Source organism: Lissotriton helveticus, chromosome 1_1 (genome assembly GCF_964261635.1).
Source record: "Lissotriton helveticus chromosome 1_1, aLisHel1.1, whole genome shotgun sequence".
NCBI lineage: Eukaryota > Metazoa > Chordata > Amphibia > Caudata > Salamandridae > Lissotriton > Lissotriton helveticus.
Window position 1 is genome coordinate 2,087,300,168 of NC_136057.1, and position 22,473 is coordinate 2,087,322,640.

General features: G+C 43.0%; 1 protein-coding gene across 1 annotated transcript in view; it reads left to right on the forward strand.

Annotated features, from left to right (window-relative positions):
* LOC144766537 (atrial natriuretic peptide receptor 1-like) overlaps positions 1–18,760 on the forward strand; it is a 237,710-nt gene extending 218,950 nt beyond the window's left edge. The window contains exon 7 of the mRNA XM_078650354.1: positions 16,685–18,760. Within this exon, the coding sequence (XP_078506480.1) occupies positions 16,685–16,747 (63 nt within the window). The 3' untranslated portion in view covers positions 16,748–18,760. The remainder of the gene's footprint in view (positions 1–16,684) is intronic.
* The last annotated feature ends 3,713 nt before the right edge of the window (positions 18,761–22,473 follow it).

Consider the following 22,473-nt stretch of genomic DNA (forward strand, 5'->3'; position numbering starts at 1 on the left):
AGAACCGTGTCACTTCAGTAACTTCGGAATGCCTGTCAAGAGAAGGGTCTCACATATTAGACAAAATGCATTCATATAAGTAATAAGAGAGCCCGATTTTATCAAGGCACATCTGTCTTTAGGATGATGCAAAAAGAAAATCCATACGTTTCGACCCAGGTATAACATGTGACAATTAAGGACCTAGCAAATGGGTCTTCATCTGGAAGAAAAATAAGCAACATTCACTGGCGTTGGAAAAATGCACAAAACTTAATGTGTAGATGTGCTTGTAGACACCTTTTCTAAGTCTCCGGTAAATGCGAGGGAATAAACCAAAATACTGCCTCCTAGCAGTGAAAGATGAAAGTTGAAACTATGGGAGAATAAATGAAAAATTGGGTTCCTGGCTTCAGAGTATCGAGTCAAAGTGTAGACGCCCCTTGTTTAATTGGAAACAAGATCACTCAATGGAAAGGCTTGGTTCCCTTTCACTGGCTCCGTAAACCAATGGCAGTCAGCTGCGAGTGTGCTGGCTGATTGTTCTAAAAAGTTGCCATTTTCCTGCCCTTAGCCTTTATGCCTGCAGCCTGTTATGGGTCAGATGACTGGGTGTAGCTGACAGACTTTGTGAATTCCTCCAAGACAGTCACACAATAGAGGGATTAGGTGTGCCTCAGTGAACCATGATTGGAATGATGGGGGTGAAGCTGAGTACAGCCCCTCTTACACCTGAATAGGCTGTGTCTTTCTCCACTCAAAAGGCTTAATGACCCTGCATTTTCATGGCAGCCAGCTTGGAGCCAGGGCAGGAGAGTCAGGAAATTCCAAGCACTTTAAAGAACCTTTCCAGAAACTTCTCCCACCTTCCAGAAGAAGGGCCCCGGGGTATAAAAATAGAACATTCAGATCCACTACTTAGTTCACTACTGGACATGCGGTAGGACACTCAGAGGACGCCGGTGACCTGCTATGCACTCTGCCAGACTGCTGCTGTACCTGGAATTCTTTTTTTGCTGACTGGAGCCTCAGAGGCCCACCCTGCTGTTGCCACCTGTATCTTCACCTGCACCCAGGATTGCCAGATGTTTCTCCAAGTGCTAGTATGCTGTCCTCCTGTCCAGAGCCACAGGGACATAACTGGTTCCTACCATCTTGAAACCAAACCTGGGCCCAGCCTTAATGAGTCCTGAACCCCAAAGAGGTTTCCATCCACTTTTGGACCCATGGTTGTGTTGCTAAAGGTGCCCACATGGCCAATTTCTAAAACTGAGGACTTAGACAAAATGTTGCAAAAAAGTGTCATGAGAGGAGACTGGGACCAATCTGCTTCCCTATCCGCCCGAGGTGCATCGCCAGTCAGATTGACTTTGTAGCTTCTCCCACTACGTTGTTCTCCACAGGAGCAAACCGGTTTCAATAGTCCTTCGTCAAAGGATTATCCAACCACATGGAACTGTCATCGGCTACAGCCCTCTGCTTCATCCCGCTGGAGATTTTTGACTTCCATTTCAGCAACTAAGTCCGAAGGTAAAAACTTCACTGTAGCTTTGCTCCTTTGCCATTCAATGAGGACGCTCTCTCCTCTGACACTCCTGCAGCCTTGCTCTGCTGAACTTCTACCATCTCAGACATTTTTCTTTCAATTCTGAAAGATAAGCACTCATCAAGCCTAATCCACATCCTGTATCCAAACTGCACTCCATCGTGGTTGGCCTTAACTTTCGTCTTTGCCCCGGTCTTGGGCGACCAGGTGTAAGTGGTTGGCGCTTTGATCTTTTAGGCTCTAGATTTCACTAAAAACTTTAAAAATGCATAACTCTGGTTCTACTACATGGATTTTTTTTTATTGTTTTGGTGTCAAGTAATTACTTTAAATCTATTCTATTTTTCTAAATTGGTTTGGGATATTTCTTGTATTGTGTTTTCACTTTATTACGGTTTGTGTACTGAATAACTACTTTACACATTACCTCTAAGTTAGGCCTCATTGCTTTTTGTGCCACACCACTCAGGGTTAAACACAGGTTAATGTTGTGATGTTTTGTGGTTTCACCCTGCAAGGGATAGTGACTGTTATTAGACCAGGACTTACACCCCAGTAAACCAACAATGAATTTCTCACAATGCTTTAGTAATATATTTGTGATCCAAGGTTATACTAAATGCAACACCAGCTACATACTATATACCCTTACTACCCTTCTGGGACACTTATTGTTTGTCTGATGCTTGGATTTATCTGAATCCCTAGGAGTTCAATGATGTAGCATTGATAGCATATATTACAGACAACAAAGGTCCTTAGCACTTGAGAAGTTTAGGAAAATAATGAAATATAGGCCATGATAGGTAGCTATATTACTCCTATGTCCAGCCGGACAAGGATTTTATTTTGTAGTAAATCACAAAAAAAAGTGGACCACTGAGGATTAAATTCCCACGGAGAGATAATTGCAGACTGTTGCAGTCTCCACCATCATAACTGGCGACCATTGAGCGCAGTTCGTTAATCCCAGACACGAACCGGTTGATCCGGAATTGCCCAGCACACCATGGACGTGCCTCCACAGAAATCTAAGTGAGACCTCTCTCACCCCAAAAGGCGGTTTTAAATTGTTAATTACCAGGCAAATGTAAATATTGTCAGTCCTGATGATGATCCCAGGTTATTTAGAGCAAAGGGATCGAAACGTCGACTTCTTCTAGTGCCTACACAACTTAACATTGTGTATAATGCTGTTGTGATCAGCACTTTGGCGATACTTCTAAATTGAAATACTAACTTGGAAGTAGCCTATTTTGGCTCTGCCTTTGCCTGTAATCTTTACATGTTGTATGTTTTTTCCCCCTGTAAATCCCTCTTAAGTACGGTGCAGGATTGTGCCCTACCACTAACGGATGTTAGACTATTCCTTGTTCAAAATTTTTTGTGATTTACTACAAAATAAAATCCTTGTCCGGCTGGACATAGGAGTATTATAGCTACCTATCACGGCCTATATTTAATTATTTTCCTAAACTTCTCAAGTGCTAAGGACCTTTGTTGTCTGTAATATATGCTTGATACCCGTGGTCCTCAGCCAACTCTCGGGTCCCCTTGTTTTATTAAAAAGACTGTAGCATTGATAGCAGCACCCCCAGTCTGAAACGTGTTCCAGCACCATTGGTTGCACATCATCATAATTTGTTTTTGGCTGAATCACAAATATTTTCAATATAAGTGTGCATGAAATATAACACAATTTCTTCAAATATATGAATGGCATTAATTCACTTTGCTTGCCCTTCTTTTCCTAATACTATACATGTACACTAATGAATGTAGTCCTCTAATCATGCCACTTTCTAAGCAATAGAAATATTCCCCTGTATGTTCTCTCCCTCCCACACACTTTATGTAAACACTATGAAAAGTTGCTGCACTTACATACACTTTCTACATTACCAGTAACTAGATAAGGGTTGGAACTTCACTGTGAAACATTTGCATCTATGAATGGAGTTATGATTGTGAGAGGGGTTGTTAGAAATTGGGTCTCTATTTGGCAGAGGTATACATATTGTCCAAGTAGGGACCACAATCCTAGTAGGGGTAAGCTAGATACACAGTAAAAGATAACCTGTGCTCACCCTCTGGTAACTTGGCACAGTGCAGTCTGGCTTATCTAAAGATGCAATGCATAAAACATTTGTGCAACACACATACAGTAACACAATGAAAACATCACACAAATACTCCAGACAAGGTTAGAAAAATAGATACTTTTTGAGTAAAACAAGACCAAAATGACAAAAAGATGTTTTTTTAAAGAATAAATCAAAAAGTAGTGTTTAGAGTCAAATTCTGCTTTGGGGTTACTTCAAGTCATGCTGGACTGGGGAAAATCCAAAGTTCAGGCCAATCGCAATGGAGGGAAAGTTGGCTACAGGACCCATGCAGGGCCCACTAAAAAAGTAACTTGAATGGAGCAAGCGTCAGCATCAAAGGCTCATTTAGTTGGTTCTGATTCACAGTCGGGCAGTTGAGCTCACCTAGCCTTGCATTCAGGTCCTGTGTTGTCATCTAACCCCGTACGATGCAGGCACTGCCTCATCATCGAACCTTGCAATTGGGTCCCGTTTGTCTTCAAACCACTTACGATGCAGGTGCTGTGTCGTCATCGAAACTCGCAGTTGGGTCAGTTTTTTGTCATTGAGCCGCGCAGTGATTTCTTCAGATCGGCACTGAGTCTGCGTCGAAGGGCACTGCGTTAGATTCAATAGGTGCAAAGTTGTCAGTGCTTCAATTTTTATGCTTCTGAATTGCAGAAATCCCCTTTCAAGGGCTCAGGACTTGATTTACACCACTTGGCAGGGTAGGGCTCATAGATGGTAGAGTCCAGGTGTTGTTGCAGAGTTGAGGGAAGTCTCTGATGGCCCTGAGACTTCAGAACAGGGGGCAAGCCAGCAAGCCCCTGCAGTCCCTCTGGGTTCAAGTGAGATGGGTCCAGTCCTTGTCCTCAGCAGGGCTAAGATCAACAGACAGCAGGGCAGCTCGGCAAAGCAGAAAGCAGTTCTTTCAGAGCAACAGTCAGACGGAGTGGCAATCCTTGTAGCCCAGCAGTCTTTAATCCTGGCAGAGTTCTTCACAGGTTCAGTAATGTACTGTCTTGGTAGGGTCTGAGCCCCAGTACTTATACCCAGTTGTGCCCTTGAAGTGGGGTTGACTTCAAAGAAAGCCCTTGAAGTGCAAAGGTCTCCTTTCATCCCAGCTCTGTCTTCCAGGCGATCTGTGGTGGGGAAACCAGCCCTCTGTGTGGGACGCAGGACACTGCCTATTCAGGTGTAAGTGTCAGCTCCTTTTCCCTCTTCCTGTCTAAGAATGCAGAAGAGTTCTCTGTCACACCACCCTTCCTCTGTTTGTAGCTGTCTTCAGGAAATGCACAAAGTGTAGCTGTTCTCCACCGTAGATGTGTATTGAATACAGGCTACAAGGCACAAAAAGCAGTAAGAGCAGTGAAATGTCCACTTTCTAAAAGTGGCATTTCTAAAACAGTAATGTTAAATCCAGCTTCACTAGTAAAGAGGATTTATCAATACCATTCTAAAGATATGAAACATGAATCAGCTAATTCTTTCAAATCCGGAATTACAGCTTTAAAGTGTTTTAAGGAATTCCCAATGCTAGCCTATGAAAGGAGTAGGCCTTACTGTAGTGAAAAACAAATTAAGCTGTTTGTCACTACCAGTCAATGTAAAACTTAAAAGCACATGTCCTCCGTTTTAGATACACTGCACCCTGCTCCTAGGGCTACCTAAGGCCTACTTTAGGGGTGTCTTATGTGTAGTAAAAGAGTAGTTTAAGGATTGGCAAGTGTTTTTAAATGTCAAGTAGACGTGGCAGTAAACTGCACGCACAGGCCTTGCAATGGCAGGCCTGGGACAGGTTTAAATGGCTAATTGCGTGGGTGGCACAACCCTTGCTGCAGGCCCACAAGCAGCATTTAGATTGGCGGCCCTGGGTATATGGTAAACCACTTTATAAGGGACTTATGAGTCAACTAAATTTAACAATTGAGTATATACCAATGTCACCATATTTAGGGGAGAAGCACTGGTAAACGCAGTAAAGTACTCTGAGTCATATGCCCAACAAAAAGAAGGTCAGAAAAAGAGTAGAAGGAAGGCAAAACGTTTGGGGTGACCCTTCAGAGAGGGCCATTTTCCAACAGATGTTAACATGTTGCATTTCCCGGAGACCTTCCAGCTACTCAGTTTGGAATGCCCACTTTATTAAGATTTAGGAGGAGAAGAGAGTAGTAAGAAAGAGGTAAGAGAGAGAAAAAAGGAAGAGACGCAGAGCAAGCAAAAGAGGGGAAGGCAACAAGAGAGAGGAATAAAAGAAAAAGGGTTGCAGTTAGGAGACAGAGAAATAAAAGGGAAAAGAGAAAGAAGTCAGAAAGAGGGGGAACAGCAAACGAGAGGGATGGAAAAGAAAAAGAGGTAGTTGAGACACAGAAGGAAAAGGGGAAGAGAGACAGATGTAGAAAGAGGGGGGAAACACCGAGAGAGTGGGAGGAAATAAAGAAAAGGGGGTAGCTGGGAGGAGACAGAAAAAGGGAAGAGAAGAGAACGAGGAGAGAACGAGGAGAAACAGTGAGAATGGGAAAGAAAGAAAGAATGAGGCAGCAAAGCGACTAAGGTAAAAGGAAGAGAGACAAAGGAGGAAAAAAGGGAGAACAACCAAAGAGGAAGGAAAGAAAGAAAATGAAAGGCAGCAAGTAAACAGAGAGCGACAGAGAAGAGAAAGGGAAAATCCAGTGAAAGAGCAGGAAGATGGAAAAGAGGATGCAGCAAGGAGACAGAGACAATGAGCATTGGTAGTGCACGGTTTCGCCTATGTAATAAATGTAAAAACCTGTTTTTATCAATCATCATCTTGGAGAAGGAAAGAGCCCTTTGACAGATAACACAGGAGTAGAGAGAATGTGGCGTCGTGGCCAGAGCTGCCGACTCAAGAGCTGGGGCTCCCGGTTGAAGTCTTGGCGCCCGCAACATCCTGTGATTCTATGCAAGTCTCTTAATCTCTTCCGGTGATAAATTGTTATATAAATGTGCTGCAATAGTAAGAAGCAAACCTTTATGAAAATATAGTTCTGCCGAAGCGGATGTTAACAGTATTTCGGCGATGGGAAACTGATAAGAGAAGCAGACGAGGTATAAGCATTGGTAAAAGCGGGAAGATATGCTACAGCCAATATAAATGGAGGAAAGGTAATGGCACGCACAGGAACCAATAAGAGGGCAGGAAAGAGAGGAGGCGGATGGAAGTCCCTTTTACGTTTATATTAAAAACAGTAGATTTCTCAAGCACAGCAAAAGCGCTGTGCAGGCAAAACCTAAAAGGAGAAGGACAGAGCAGAGAATGAGGAGGAACAGCAAGAGCGAGAGAAAAGAAAGAAAAAGAGAGGGAGGGAGGAAAGAAAAGGAGAGGCGGGGAAAGGACAGGAAAAAGGAAAAGAGACAAAGGGCAGAAATTGGGAGAAACAACTAGAGACAGGGAGGAAAAAAGAAAAGAAGAGACAGCAAAGGTGGGATGAAAAAAGGAAGAGTGACATAAGAGAGAAAGAGGGGGAACAGCAGGAGAGAGGAAGGAAAGAAAGAAAAGGAGGCAAGGAGACAAAGAGAAAAAGGGACAAGAGATGGAGGACAGAAAGAGGAGGAAACAGCAAGGAAGATGGGCAAAATAAAGAAAAGGGGAGATGGCTAGGAGCCAGAGAGAACAAGCATTAGCAAAGCCAACAGGTCTCGCCTATGCAGGAGCTATTTGCTTTTTCTGCTGTGTTTTAGCCATGTTGTACACCAGCGTGGCTGCTATTCAGCATGGCTAAACGTTAGTGTTGTAGAGGAGAGTGGTGTGGAGTGTCACAGAGTGGAATGGCAAAGAGTGGAGTAGAGTGTTGAAGAGTGGAGTGGGAGAGAGAGTCGCATATTAGAGTGGCCTGGAGTGGAGTCACGTAGAGTGGCATACAGTGAAGTGGTATAGAGTAGAGTGGCCTGGTGTAGAGTGCATTGGCATATAAAGTTACAGAGTACAGTGGCATAGAGTGCAGTAGTATAGAATGCAGTAGCATGGAATTCAGTGGCATACAATGCAGCGTCTTAGAATGCAGTGGCATATATTAGAGTGTTGCATAGTACAGTGCAGTGGCTTAGAGTGCAGGGGTAGAGAGTGGAGTGGTGCAGAGTAGAGTGGCACACCATGCAATGGTGTAGAGTGGTGCATAGTAAACTGCAGTGGTGTAGAGAGTGCAGTGGTGTAGAGCACAGTGGCATAGAGAGATGCGGCACAGAGTGGAGTGATGCAGACTGCAGTACTGCGGAGTAGAGTGGCATAGAGTGCAGTGGCATAATGTGGAGTGGCGCAGGGCGCAGTGACGTAGAGTAAATTGTTTCAGAGTAGAGTTATTTGGTGTAGTATGGAGTGGTGGAGGAAAGAGTACAGTGGCGTAGAGTAGAGTGGCATAGGGGGCAATAGTGTTGACTAGAGTAGTGTAGAGGGCAGTGGCATAGAGTGCAGTGGGGCAGAGTAGATTAGAGTGGTGCAGAGTGGATTGGCATAGATTGCAGGGGCATATAGATGGGTGTTACAGAGTAAACAGCAATGACATAGAATGTATTGGCATAGAGTGCAGTTGTGTAGAGTGCAGTGTTGCCGAGTGGCTTAGAACAGAATGGAGTTATACAGAGTAGGTTGTAGTGGCCGAGAGTGGAGTGGTGTAGAGTGCAGTGGCAAAGAGTGCAGTGATGTAGAATAGAGTGGCATAGAGTAGAGTGGCTTAGAGTATAGTGGCTTGTGCAAAGTATATTGAGGTGGCCTAGACTGAAGTGGTGTACAGTGCAGTGGTGTAAAGTAGAGTGACATAGTAGAGTGCATTGGCATAGAGTACAGTGGTACAGAGTAGAGTAGAGGCAATGAAAGAAGTGGCGTAGAGTGCAGCAGTATAGTGGAGTTGTGCAGAGTGCAGTAGAGTGCAGTGGCACAGAAGGGTGTAAAGTGGAGTGGTGCAGAATAGAGTGCAGTGGAGTGGAGTGGTGCATAGTAGTGTGGAGTGGTGTATGCATGACGTGGCAGCACACTTAATTCCAGACAACACATTTTCATTTCAAATGACCGTTTGCATAGACATACAGTTTCACTATTAAAATTATACCGTGCAGAAACGATAATGTGTGGAAATGGCATCACGTAGTGTAATGATTTGTTTTTATCATATTTAAGTATTTGTTTCCAAAACAAAAATGTTGCTTTGTTGGTGTTCCTAATTCTTCTATATTCTGAAATACTTGCACAGTTCATTTACATGTTGTGTGCTAGAAAAAAACGTTGCTACCCCAGTATCCAGCAAGATTGGAACATAAATCCTTTCACTTTGAAGTTATAGAAAGAAATGAAAACACCAAGCTCCCTCGGAAGATAGATCCTTATATTTGACCTCTGTCTTTGAATACACAGCACGTGTGACAAGGGAAGGACAAGGTTTACAGGCCTCTTTACAGAAAGGAGCACTTGTGGAAGCATACAAGAGGAGTTTGTGGGAAAAGGCTTTGCTCCTTGGGAGGGCCAAACTCACCTTGGAAAGACTGAAATAAATAAAGCCAGCAAATAGGAAGCCAGAAAATGTGAGTTACAAACCACAAAGCCAATGGTAAACAGGGAAGCGTTCTGAATGTCCCCAAGATGCCTTTAGCAAACCAGTCAGTTGGGCAGTCTAGTAGGGTTTGACCTAAAAAGGGGTCAGAGAGTAAAGGGGAGAGCGGACATATGTGTGTGTACTGTACACATAGGGTGACTGGAATTTTAAAGCCAAAAACTGGGACATTTCACAAAAAAAGAAGAAGGACTGAAAGCGAGCGCACAGAACGACAACGCTCCTCAACAGAGAATTACATAACAGGCAGTAAGAACATACATAAAATGCAATTTTTAAATCCAGTAGCTTGCCTGTTAATTAAATTGCTTTTTTGAAACAACTGCTAACTATCCTGGCTTGTAAAACATAAACAAGCATTTGCAATGCAATAGGTCTCGCATTAGGAAAGTTTGAGCTATTGGTCTTGAAAATGACAATTTTTTTTATTTATGTGTTGGTTTTGAAAATAGCGAAATTAATAGCTTTGTCATTTACAATGCCAATACTTTTAACTTTTGCAAATGTGGCACCGAAAGCATTTGTAATGCAACATGTTTTGTATTTACGTGACTTAGATGTATTGATATTACAAATTACAATGGCTTTTAATTTTTTTAAATAATTAATACTTAAACAAAAGTTATTGTAATTTATAATGGCAATAGCTTAAACTTTTGTAAATAACTTTTGTGAAGATTATGTTCAGTGTATTTTATTGTGACGAAAATCCAAGAACAGAAGTGAAATATTAACATTTTTTTGTAACATTTGTAATAAAGCTTGAAACATTGAGAGAACATATTTGCACACTGTAGTATAGAGTAGTTCTAGTCAGGAAGATAAGTTGTGTTTTTGTTGCTTGGCGTGAATACAAATTTCTTCACAGAACACTTCGTTTTCCGCAGCACGGGGGCATGTAATGGATTGAATTGCATATAAGACGTCTTTTGTTGTCAACGAGAAAGCCCCGCATGCACACGAGCTATATTTTGCCCAGCCTCCTTTTGAAAAGCAAGACTGGAAGCTACCTGATTGACGGATAACTTTTTTTATTCTCATCAGACAGATCTAATTAAAAAAGTACCGAGCACCGACAGCCCCCAGTAAAATCATAACAGCCATAGCTACTTGGAAAGCTGGCTTTTGTACTGCAGCACAGCTATTTTTAATGGATTCGGAAAAAAATGCGATCTTATCGGAATCTTAATAGATGTGTGTTTTGGGGGGATAGATAGTAAGACAGCTGACATCGAACGCTCGCCTTTATTTTGTTTTTCGCTAGCACATTTTTTGTTGCCAAAATAACACTGGGAATGCCTTACATGCTGTACCACATAAAAAATAATGAAACGCCGCAGCCCGGCTTCAACAGGAAGCCAGGCAACCTTTATTGGGACGGGGGCGGGGGCGGGGCCAGACAAATACAGGAAGCAGACGGGAGTCTACCCCGCGCTCCTGTGCCCACCGGAAGATTTGCGTGACTGCGTTTCAGCGCGGCACCCGCCTGTTGCTCAGAATGACCGGATGGCTGCCGAGGGACACGAACGAAGAACATGGTGAGTGGGGCGAGTCTGGTGGGGCGGCGGGGGTCTTGGTGCGCTTGTGTGTGTGCTGTGTGTGTGTGCGCGCGCATGTGTGTGTATGCGACGGCGGGGGTGGGTTCTCTGTATGTATGTATGTATGTATGGGTGCATGCGTGCATGGGCGCTTGTGTGTGTGTCTCTGTGTATGCGGCTGTGTATGCAGTGTGTGTGTGTATGCGACGGCGGGGATAGGTTCTCTGTATGTATGGGTGCGTGCATGGGCGCTTGTGTGTCTCTGTGTATGCGCATGCGTGTGTGGTGGTGGAGCCTCGAGGCAGGAGATAGGCACGGCGCCGTGCGCGCCCACGAGGTGCAATCTGCGCTCGTGCATATTTCTTGTCCACATTCCCAAAAACGGGTGACAATAGGTTTCGAGCCAGACACAAGCAAGCTTTGCTTGCATGTCTAGGCTCAACCTAAAAAGCACCTCCAGCCGTTTTCAGTCAATTCTCTTTAAAAACCGGTACTTGAGCTAAATTTCCAGAAACCTGCTGGGACAGCTGGTGAAAAACCGGGACCGTTTAGGCAAATTCGGGACACCTGGTACACATGAGTTGTATACAAGTGCGATTCAGGCCTGGACTAGCCGTTGCTGTCACCGGGCAATCCCCCGGTCGGCCGCATGGGTGGGGGCCGGTTTTGGGCCCCAGGGGGCCGTTTTTGTTACAGGGCCGTATTTTGCAGCATAGCCCTGTAACAAAATCGGCCGAAAACCGGCCCTGGCAAAGAGTGCGGTCGCACCCCCAGGGTAGAGGGGGGGCCGGCTGAGCACTTTGCCAGGGCCGATTTCGGTTCCCAGTCCGGCCCTGGTGCGATTAGAGGCAGGGGTGTGGCTTCTATTGGTGCAGCAGGTGAAGTTAGACTGCGGCCAGAGGGACCGACTTGAGCCTGATTATTGCTGTATTTTAAAATACAAACAGCAGCCAGGGGAGTCATTTCCTTCCTTGCACTAGGGCCCATAACACACGCGCAACGCTGCTGATTAGAGAAGCAAGCCGCATTTGCATGTCCATCACAAGGGACAGGGGCGTAGGAAGCGAACTGCGATGGGTGTGGGCTGCCCCGGGTGTCATCACTGAGGGGGGGTGACAAAATGGCAAAAATGTGTGTTTTAAAACACATATTTTTGCCATTTTGTCAAGCCGGGGTTGACAAGAAATTTTCCGCACCGGTTACCACCTGACCCCACTGACAAGGGAATCCCTTTGTTTCTCAAATGTGAGATTGTCGTCAATAAAGCAGAGAGCGGAGGATCAGCAGAAGTCAGACAGAGATTACTAGCTGTCCCGAGAGAATCAGGATTTAGAACGGAGTATTATTAAACCCACGAAAGAGACAATCCTCTTAACTCGGTTAGTGTGCGGCGCTGTCCCTGACAGGACCGCGGTGTGCCTGCGCGAGAACACTCCCTCCCCCACAATACCAAGGGGACACATGGAAATATGCGCGGATATCTACACCAAATCACGACTTTTGTCTTTGTGTTGATTGAACTCATGTTCTTGCTCATGGAGTGGTTATTGCTTTAATGTGTGAGTTTATAGCTATATTTCGAAGAAAGAAACTATCTTAGAGGTTGAAAAATAAAATAAAAACCTTGCATGAACATGGCTGCGTCTTTCATTGGTACACTGCACAGCACTGTAACCTACGGTCAAGAAAAGACCCTGCGCTCGGCCAAGCTTTTTTTAGTGGCCGCTTTCCAGGAGAGACGGATTCTTGCACGATGTGACATCCTTAGCCACCTGCCACTTCTGACTGCCCAAAGCTGCAATTGATGGAGCGGTCACGTGCGCCCGACTCAAGGGGCCGGCCATAGGCACTATCTGAAATGACTTCCACTTGATACCACTTCAGCGTGAAAAGGAGCGCCAGCTGGCGTGAAGGGGGTGCGTTGACGTACACGGCCGGGCTCAATGCAGCGTCTGATGCCAGCAGATACACAAACACTGACTGCGCTGCTTTCACGCCTCAAATATTGTGTTTTCCTATTTATTTTTACAGCATGCATGGCCGCCAATTAAAAAATCGCCACGAGAGTGTCTTCTTTGTGTAATGGCTTGTCAGGTCCGGCGTTATACAATACCTTTCCTTTTTACTTACATTGTATATACTCTCTAAAAGGGGCTCTCACCCTGTCCTGTTATGGTGTAATTCACATTTTTCTTTCATCCCACTACAGCCAGGGCCGGCTTTAGCACTGGTGGCGCCCAGTGCGACAAGACTTGCTGGCGACCCCAATGACCACCTCCACTACGGATTCTTTCATAACCATCCTTTCATATTGCCCCTCAAGCCTCCATAACCACTCTCTCTCAGATGCATTCAATTAGTTTAATAGCGCCACTCCTACCAGTATAAGGTGTCAGAACACTTTACATCACACAGATTACACAGAGACAATCAATCATAAGTGTGTAAATCAGTGTATAGGATAAGACAGAGGACAAGAAGGTATTGGAGTCACAGGTTATCCATACTGGTAGGCAGGATAGTTTAAGAGTGCTTAGTTAGGAGAGTCAGAAACGTAGAATTTAAAATCTAACACCATGATTGGGTGGGCTTCTCTTTAATAATAAGAATTGATTTCTACCCAAATTAACCCATTTTGCAACATTAGGATAATTAAAAACTTGGGGGAAATCATAACGCTCCAGCCTACACCTTACAGTTTTCATGCAGCTCTTTGATAACAGTTACTTGCTCACTGCTCTACATTATTATTTTAACTCATAAAGAGCTAGCAACATTATCGTCTCTGTAACAAAAGTAGTAACCCACTGACCTTTTTACATTACAGTTTATGCTCTTTGTGATTGGCACGTTCTTTGCAGCAGGCATATCAACCCTCTGCGCTACCTTACAATGAGTAGAAACTTCCATTACACAAACCTCTGATCTTTCCTGCACTCTCTCTTCAGGAAGTACATTAATCACTGCAGTTATTTTGACAGTTTTATAGTTGGGCGAAAATTGCTGGATGCCGGGAAAGCAGCAGCAGGTGCTTTTAAAACAATAATATTGGCGCCCCCACAGGAAGTCAGCACCCGGTGCGGTGACACTGGTCGCACTGCCCTAGAGCCGACCCTGACTACAGCATGGGTACTCGCAAAAATGTTCCCAGAGGCCACAAAGTACAGTCTGTGGTGTGACCTAGGGCCACACTGATGCCAGCATGGTGGTGGTAAGGGGCCTGGGGGAGGGGCGGGTTCAGGGATTGTGTAAGGAGTTCTATATATTTTTTTTAACTAAACGGGCAAGCATTTATTTGCAGGTTAAGAAATGCTTGCTCTTTTATTTAATGTTTCTGAATATTAGTGCTTTTAACTAAACAGCAGCTTGTGCTGCTGTTCACCAGGGGAGGGCTGCATGTAAAGGTTAATCAATCAATCAGGGAATTGTAAGCGCGCTACTCACCCGTGAGGGTTTCAAGGCGCTGAGGGGGGGATGTCTGCAGATCTGTTTAGCCGAAGAGTCAGGTCTTGAGGGTCTTCCTGAAGGTGATCAGGGAAGGGGCTTGTCTGATGTCTGCCGGTAGCTCGTTCTAGGTCTTGGTTGCAATGTGAGAGAAGAATCTTCCACCTGCTCTGGCTCTATGGATGCGCAGGATTTCGGCCAGTGCGAGGTTGGAAGATCGGAGGTTTCTTTTGGGTACGTGGAAGTTGATTCTGTAGTTGAGGTATTTGGGTCCGTTGTGTAGGCATTTGTAGGCATGAGTGAGGATTTTGAAAGTGACTCTTTTCTCCACGGGGAGCCAGTGGAGACTTCATAGGTGATGACTGATGTGTTGGTGTCGGGGATGCAGAGGGCGAGTCTGGCAGCGGTGTTCTGTATTGTCTGAAGTTTGCGGAGTAGGGACTTGTTGATGCGGGCTTAGAATGCGTTTCCATAGTCATGCCTGCTGGTGATGAGTGAGTGGGTACTGTCTTCCTTGACTCAGGGGAGATCCACTTGAAGGACTTGCAGAGGATGTGGAGGGTGTTGAAGCAGCTGGAGGTGAGGGCATTGACCTGTCGGTTCATGGTGAGTGATGAGTTGAGTATGATTCCGCTGTGTTCTTGGCGAGGTCTGAGGAGGTAGGTGGGCTTCCGAGGGTGGTCGGCCACCAGGTGCTGTCCAATGCAAAAGGGGTGGTACCGAGGATGAGGACTTGTCTTCTCTGCAGTGAGCTTCAGGCAGCTGTTGGTCATCTAGAATGTGACGTCTTGCATTCCTTTCTGGAAGTTGAGTTTGGCAGGGTAAACATCCTTTACAACGCAACTTTTACCACGCAGTGCCTTTACGACGCAACTGTTACAACGCATGTCATTACAACGCATAGCGCTGGGGGGCACTCTAGGATAGGGAATAGATTTAATTTACTATCCAGCACCTTCCCTACTATCCACGGGGACTGGAGTTGGAATAGTAAATTAAACTATTCACTATCCAGCACCCCTTAACGCTATGCGTTGTAACAGCATGCGTTGTAAAAACTGGGATGTAAAGGCATGCGTGGTAAAACCATGCGTTGTAACGTCGTACAACCGCAGTGGTGGGGTCTTTGGTGAGGGAGAGTATGAGCTGGGTGTCGAAGGTTAAGAGGGCTGAAAGCAGCCCAGACCGTACTATGAGTATAGCGGCACTACAGCATGGGGCAATTGGGCAGCGCAATTCAGACGCTGGAGGAATTCACTGTGATAAAGGGCAGTCTGCCCTTTTACATGTAGCAAATCCACAACAAAGTAGCTCTAGTCAGTTCCATAGACTAATACGCATTGTATGCTTTTTGAGCCCAAAAATATTATTCCTTTTAGATTTTGTTTAGATTGGCTACGGCCAAGCAGCTTGCCCAACAATAAAACATTCCCAAAATCATAACACAACAAGCACGGCAAAGCCAAAAGGCCAGCAGCCAACACTAGACCTATTGCCTTTGCCACGTGTTGTTTCGCAAAGGCAGCTGGCATGATCTGAGAAAAGAAGACTCATTCTTATAGTAGGGAAAAAGCAAACAACAAATACCACCATGTAAAGTGATGTTGGCTGAAAACACTTAATTTAAAAAGAAAATCACGAGACTAAAACATGTCAGTGGTGCCAAGGAGTCACCGAGTTACTTGATTAACTTTACTCCAGTGTCAACCAATGACATCTATGCAGAGTTTTGTAATACGACAAGTACAGATGGAATAGCATTCTATTCCCCTTCTCCTGCTCCAGAAGAGCTCCCTTTGAACCACGTTTCTCGAATGAGTTTCTCGTGAGCTACTGGTAGCTCTCCAACTATGTGTGAGTGGCTCGTCTGTGAGCTGCCTGGCCAAATACTTAGAGGATTTTATTGGTTGAATTAATATATGAATACCAAAATTCTAAAGTATGTATTTTCAGAAACCATCATTTGAAGGATAAATCATGCAGCATTAGGAGACTTATTTCTAATATAATTACCTTGGTATTAGCACCTGCAGCTTTGGTTGTTATGCACTAACACTGTAGAGGCATTCCAAATTGACAAAGCCTTTTTTACATTACTGCTGGTAATCCTGCACTGAGGTGAACTGCACTGTGGCTGTTAATCTTTGGTAGTGTGGCCACTAATGTATTCTTGTATGATGTGTACAAGGTTAATAAGAACATTAGTAGCGCAGCATGATTTCCATTGAATGTAAGTAACTCTAACCACTATAAAGGTTGGAGACCACTGCTTAGAACTGTGTGTATTTGATGCATTTATATGTAGTTCTTTTTATTAGCTCCCACCATTATCTCGACACGTGCCCCACTCACGCTGTAATCAACATGTCTACCATTATCTTGTTGCTACGTACGGCGTTTATTGTCGAAATGCTCTCAGAAATGCTCTCACCACAGAATGAATAAACACACAGTGTGCGCTCAGTAATTGTTCTTAGTGACATGGATGGACTCAATTGTTCATTCATATACTTTTATTTTATTTTACAGGGCAAAGGAGCGATGACGACTTGGTGGCTGGAAGGGAAGGAGAGTGAAAAGACATCAAAATGAAGCATTTCCTGAAAAGACCTAACTAACATAACCTCTACTGTACACCGGACATTGGCACCTCTTTTAGTGTTTGCACTGAAATTAACCTTACTTTGCTACGTAGTGACTTTTTTCCAGTGAAAAAGCAATGTACAACAACTATTATGCACCTGCTGTAGTGATTCCAAAGCACTCGTATGGCAATCAGCTTTCTGCTAGAAATCGATTGAGTGAAAAAAAAAACCTGTTCACTCTTTTAGAACAGGGCGCTGATCTTTGGAAGTCTTTTACCTTCTTATTCAAGGAGAGCAGACGGCTCTGTGTCATTGGGACGACACTTTTCCATTCCTTGGCTTTGCTTTTACATATCATTGTTACCAGGAGCACTGCTCCAATTGGCTTATTAATTAAAATGAATCAAGACTGCAACACCCAGAATGCACCGATATGTTAAATCAAAACCCAGAGCTGGAAAGTTGTGTCCAGGTGACATTGTGGCATCTGGTCAACCTATTGCAGTTGCCTCTGTCTACCCTCTTGCTGCCTAGTTTTATAGAAGTCTTTCTAAAACAGAGGAGAGACCACCTGGAGGTTGGTTCTACTGAAGCACTCCACTCAAACAAATGGGCCAAACATTGTTTAATTACAAAAAGTATGCCAACATTTGTTCCAATGACAGAACACAAATCATTCAATAAAAAAAATGAGATAAAAAAAAGAATTCTTTGTGTACTAAGTCATTGGAATACATTTTGGCATACTTTTTGTAATCAAAATGTTTTGGCTGGTTTGTTTGAGTGGAGTGCTCCAGTCAAGTATAAACCACTATATTTGGCTATTACTGGTGTAATTTCAATTTCTCACACTTTGTTGCATCCCGAGAGTTGCCTGTGTTGGCACCCACCACTAATACCATTTGAGAACCGCTATAAACTGGCAACGGGTTTCTGCAGGTTTTTTTTTTTCCACCTCTGCAATTTCTAACTGGGTCTAAGTTAGTGTATCCCCAGGTGAGAGTCTGCTATTGTCTTTGAGGCATGAAGACACTTTCCATTATTGACACACATTCCAAAAATATAGTGGGTATGTTTTTGAAAAATGAAACAATTTATAACTGGTCCTTCCATTGGCGTTAGGTTGGTACTCTTTGTAAGGCCACCATGACACAATGCATCAGTACTAGGATGTTCTTTTACAGACCCTTACTTTCAGGTGTGTTGGTTCTATTTGAGCAACGGAAGTGAACCAGGACTACAACTCCCACACTGCATTAGGCGGTTATATGAAAATCAGGATAAGAGCATTACAACCTTGGTGACATGAAGTCAGCTACTAGCACTAAAGGGTTTATGTGCTAGACCACGAAGATTACCAACCAAAGCCACCCAAGCTTTTCTGAAACAGTCTTATCAGTGTTTCTGCCAGAGCACAGACATTACGGTCCACTGATTTATTTCTCTGTGACTGTGAGACAAACCCGTGGGAAACTAAAATGTAATGTCAGTGACAGTTCTGTTCCAGCTCTGGATGCTAACGGAAGACCCTGAACTGCCTTGCTGACATCCGGTGTGCTCTGCCCTTGTCTCAATCCTCTATTCTCTAGTCCTCCCTTCTCTGTAATTTCTCCACAACATGCATATATGTTCTACCACAATTTGTAATTCACAATTATGTGATGTGATCATCTGTGTTGTTACTGCTTGTTTCATTATCGTTCTATTTTGTGTCCTTTTACTGCACTCCAAAAGAGCAATCTGATACAATGCACAACTGTGGTAGATGGCGAACGCTTTTCATCACCTCTTTCTTACTTTGCTCACCTTTCCTTCATTTTTGTTTTTGCCCACTGACTTTCACTTTGTCATCTTAATTTTTAGTTGTTGTTGATTTTTAATGTAATGTAGCTTTGCGAAAAAGAACAGGAAAATCCAAAACAAGCCAGGTCCTCCTAGGCCTTTACACGTTGTTATCATACGTTTTATTCTCATTTTCTCAATGCTCATTATTAAACATCTAGTTTTTCTTGAAGAAGTCCTTCACTTTGTATCTGTGAGCATTGTTGTATCCTGCTTTTCCTTAATAGAGTAATATATTGTAAGAAATTGGGTTTCTGGTTGACTGAGGTGTAAGCCCTGGTCAAGCAAGCAACCACAATCCTTGTCTGGAGAAGGCGCAAGCAAACCCAAGATTAATCTGTGCTCAAACTCCTAGTAGCGTGGCAAAATTAAGGAGGCAATTGAAATGTTTGAAGAGACAACAAAAGTGCAAGAGGTTAAAAGTGTAACAGAGATGGGGAGAGTTGAGGGATGTGTTTGTAATATTATATAAGGTATCAGGCACTAGTACAATGATAAACACCATCTACCTCTGCCTCCTCCACTTTAGTCACTATCTATCCTACTTTTTCCATTTCATCTCACCTATACCTACCATTCTAATCAAATACTACTACTGCTGGGTAAATACAACATACTTGCACCCTATAGCATTCTCAAAACTTAAGTGCAAGGATCAACTCCAGCCCTGTCATCCATATTGAGACTAAACTGTACCAAAAATAGAACTTTTCTATTTACCGCCTGGAACCTAGGCATGCCACGCCGGCTTTCTCTAAAACTCACACTCCCTCATTTGGCAACCCTTTTCTACTGTGCCTCAAACCATGAGACATTCTGATTTTCACACATTCATACTTCCCATACTTGACAAACTACTCAAGTAAAAATCAACTGCAAGAAGCAACCCTGGTCCTAGAGATAATATGTAGAAGCAAGAGCAGCACTCTTCTTCTTTACTTCACGCTTTCGTTTCTGAATGCACCAAGCACACTTTTCCCTGGCCACTCAAAGTCTGACTTTATTAAGCTCCTAAATATTAGCTTATTTACCTCTAATTTGGAGGCTCTCACACTTCCAAACACAAACAATGTATTCTTTTTATGCACCCCATTCAACATTCTTTTATGCATGTCTTATGTGTTATAGAAATGATTTTGGACTAATTCCTTTTATGACAAGGTGTGTCAAATCACAATAGTGACAGTATTGGACCTGCTGCACTCTATTCTTCTTTCTCACTTACTTTCTACACCCCATTCCGATGTCCCTTATTTTAAAACAGAAGATACAGTAAAGACTATAAAAAGTAAATCCACTTTCCCAAATTATTTAGGTTAATTTTAGGTATATGCCATTTATGTTGCTTTTAATTATTATCAGTACATAACCATACAAGCCAGTAGCTCTACATAATACCCCAGAAATAGAACAAAAACAAGTAAGGACCATGCTACCTTTGCCACTCTTAAATCCATCATGTATGGTCATTAGTTCAAACTATGGAACATAACCTACGTTTACATTGATAAACATAATACAGTACACACAATAGCAACTCTTTATTGACATGTATAACCACTAATACCTTACATACTAAAAAAGCTATCCAGTTGAAATATTCAACTGGATAGCTCTCCTCCCCCCCTGGCTGAGCTGAACTCAGTTTGTTTACAACACAGTTGACTTCTAAGAATCTTCTGCATTAATGTTTCAAGGCTAACTCACAAAAGGGCTTTGTCTGAAACAGTAACATAAGCAAAGTCATTGCTTGCACTAAAAATAACCTGAATTCCACTACCCAACAACAGCAGTGCATTTTTACTGTACTACTGTGCACATGGAGTTTCATATACACCTTACATAACCTGCTACTCTGCAGCACAGAGTTTCAAAGTGATTGGTGCGTCATGTTATCTTACTACTTTTAAAGAATAGACTCAAACCCTGGCATTTCTACAGTATGCAACAGCAAATTATATATTTGCTTGTAAGTCAAAGAGAGGCCATGGCTCAAGGTGAAAAAGTGAAGTTGTATCTTCCTCTGTCCCTCCAGTACAAATCTGCATACCAGTGGTCACCTCTTTTAAAGTACATTGAATTAATATCTACATTGTTTTCCTTGGAGAAAAACACAGACCACTGTGATATTCTCTCTCTCTAATTACAAAATTCTTTCTTCTTGGGAAGCATTGTTATAGTGCGAACATTTCTCATTTTGAAGCTGAACTTGAGAGAGTAACTTGGAGTCTAGCAGTGTGATTTCATCCGGATAATTGAACACTCATAAGTCCACTACAAAAGAACGTATGACAGACATTGTAGAGCTGATGGCTGCTAAATATGAGGCTGCTAAATGTGGTTTGGGGTCCGTGGAATGAAAAGGCACCGGTGGAAAGTTTTTCAACATATGAGCAACCCCATGTAATAATATATTGAAGAGGTAATGACTTAGGGACTCTAACTAGAATTGCTTTAAGTAGTGAAATGAAAGGAAACTTAGCAAGTAGATGTGCTTCTTCTCACACGCAGCCTTTGTATAATCAAGCATTTGTCATCTCCAGAAGCAAAAGAGGAGATGGTCAAGCAAATTGTATCCACAATTTGAAAAATATTGCAAAACGTAAACAAAGTAATTTCTGTGTACCTTTGAGACCGTGGCAAGGGCTCTAAGTATAATAATAACCATTTCAACATCCACAAATATGGAGTCCATTCGATTATAGAAGGAAAAAGGATCTTCTATGCATATAAGTTCACCAAAATACACCATAAAACTAAAACATCTGTCTTATAAACCCCTAATATTCATCACTTTTGTAGATTATATTTTTTATGTGTTTTTATGTTTTTCTGGTTTCACAAATATTTTGCACAACTATGCGTTAAACCCATGCTGCAACATGGATTTCTAGTGCTCACATCACAGTTCAGATTTCACAACACTCAAAAACTATACTAGATATATATTGAAATATTGTTATTTTTATAGTATTCTGGTTCACGAAGATTTGCATAGCTGTAAAAATTACAAAAGCAAAGTTTACATTTAATATTTAATAATATGTACAAAGGGTATGCACTAAGTAACTTATAAAACCGTCTGATCCAAGTGCCATGACTTGTGTACAACCTACCATTAGGGATCAATCAAGCTTTCGACCATGCATACCAAGCATCACTAACAAAGCACCATGCATGAGTGTGATCTGGTCTGAGGCTAAGTCTTCTGCCAATTTACACAAAGGAACAACCAGAGATAATCACTGGTTTTGAATGTGTCGAGAGAATACCATCATCAAAACACAATCCATGAGCCTGAGAGACAGGCATGAGGCCAATATGCATATCAAACTAACAGCAAAAACAAAATTACCATTATGCGCATATCAAGCATCACCATATAAGTACCACCCATGAGCATGAAAGCCTCGCCTGCTGCTAGGCCTTGTACCCAACTTACACAAGGAAAAATGAGAGGTTTGCATACTGAACTTCACCATCAAATCACCATCCAGGATCCTGAAAGCCTGACCTGTGGCCAAGCCTTGCGCTCTACCCACTGTACGAAAACCACCAGGACCGTGCATGGTTTTTTGATGCACATACCAAGAATCACTAGCAATATCAGGTTCTAGGGCCATTTGCGGACAAATGCTTCACATAGCTCTAACTTTTTTTTTTTTAACTTCTTTTTATTTTGTAGTTGATTCAAGACATATAGCTATTGTACGGCTCACGTTCCTCTATTCAGGCCCCTCGCAGGAGGCTACATTTTCAGTACATTATCATTATCAGATCCAGAATAAAGCCAGTTTCATCCACTCTTTTACCTCCCACCCAGAGCCTCAAGCACCCCTCCTGACCCCATATTTTCTGAAATTTCTGTAGTGTACCTCTGGCACTGTAAAT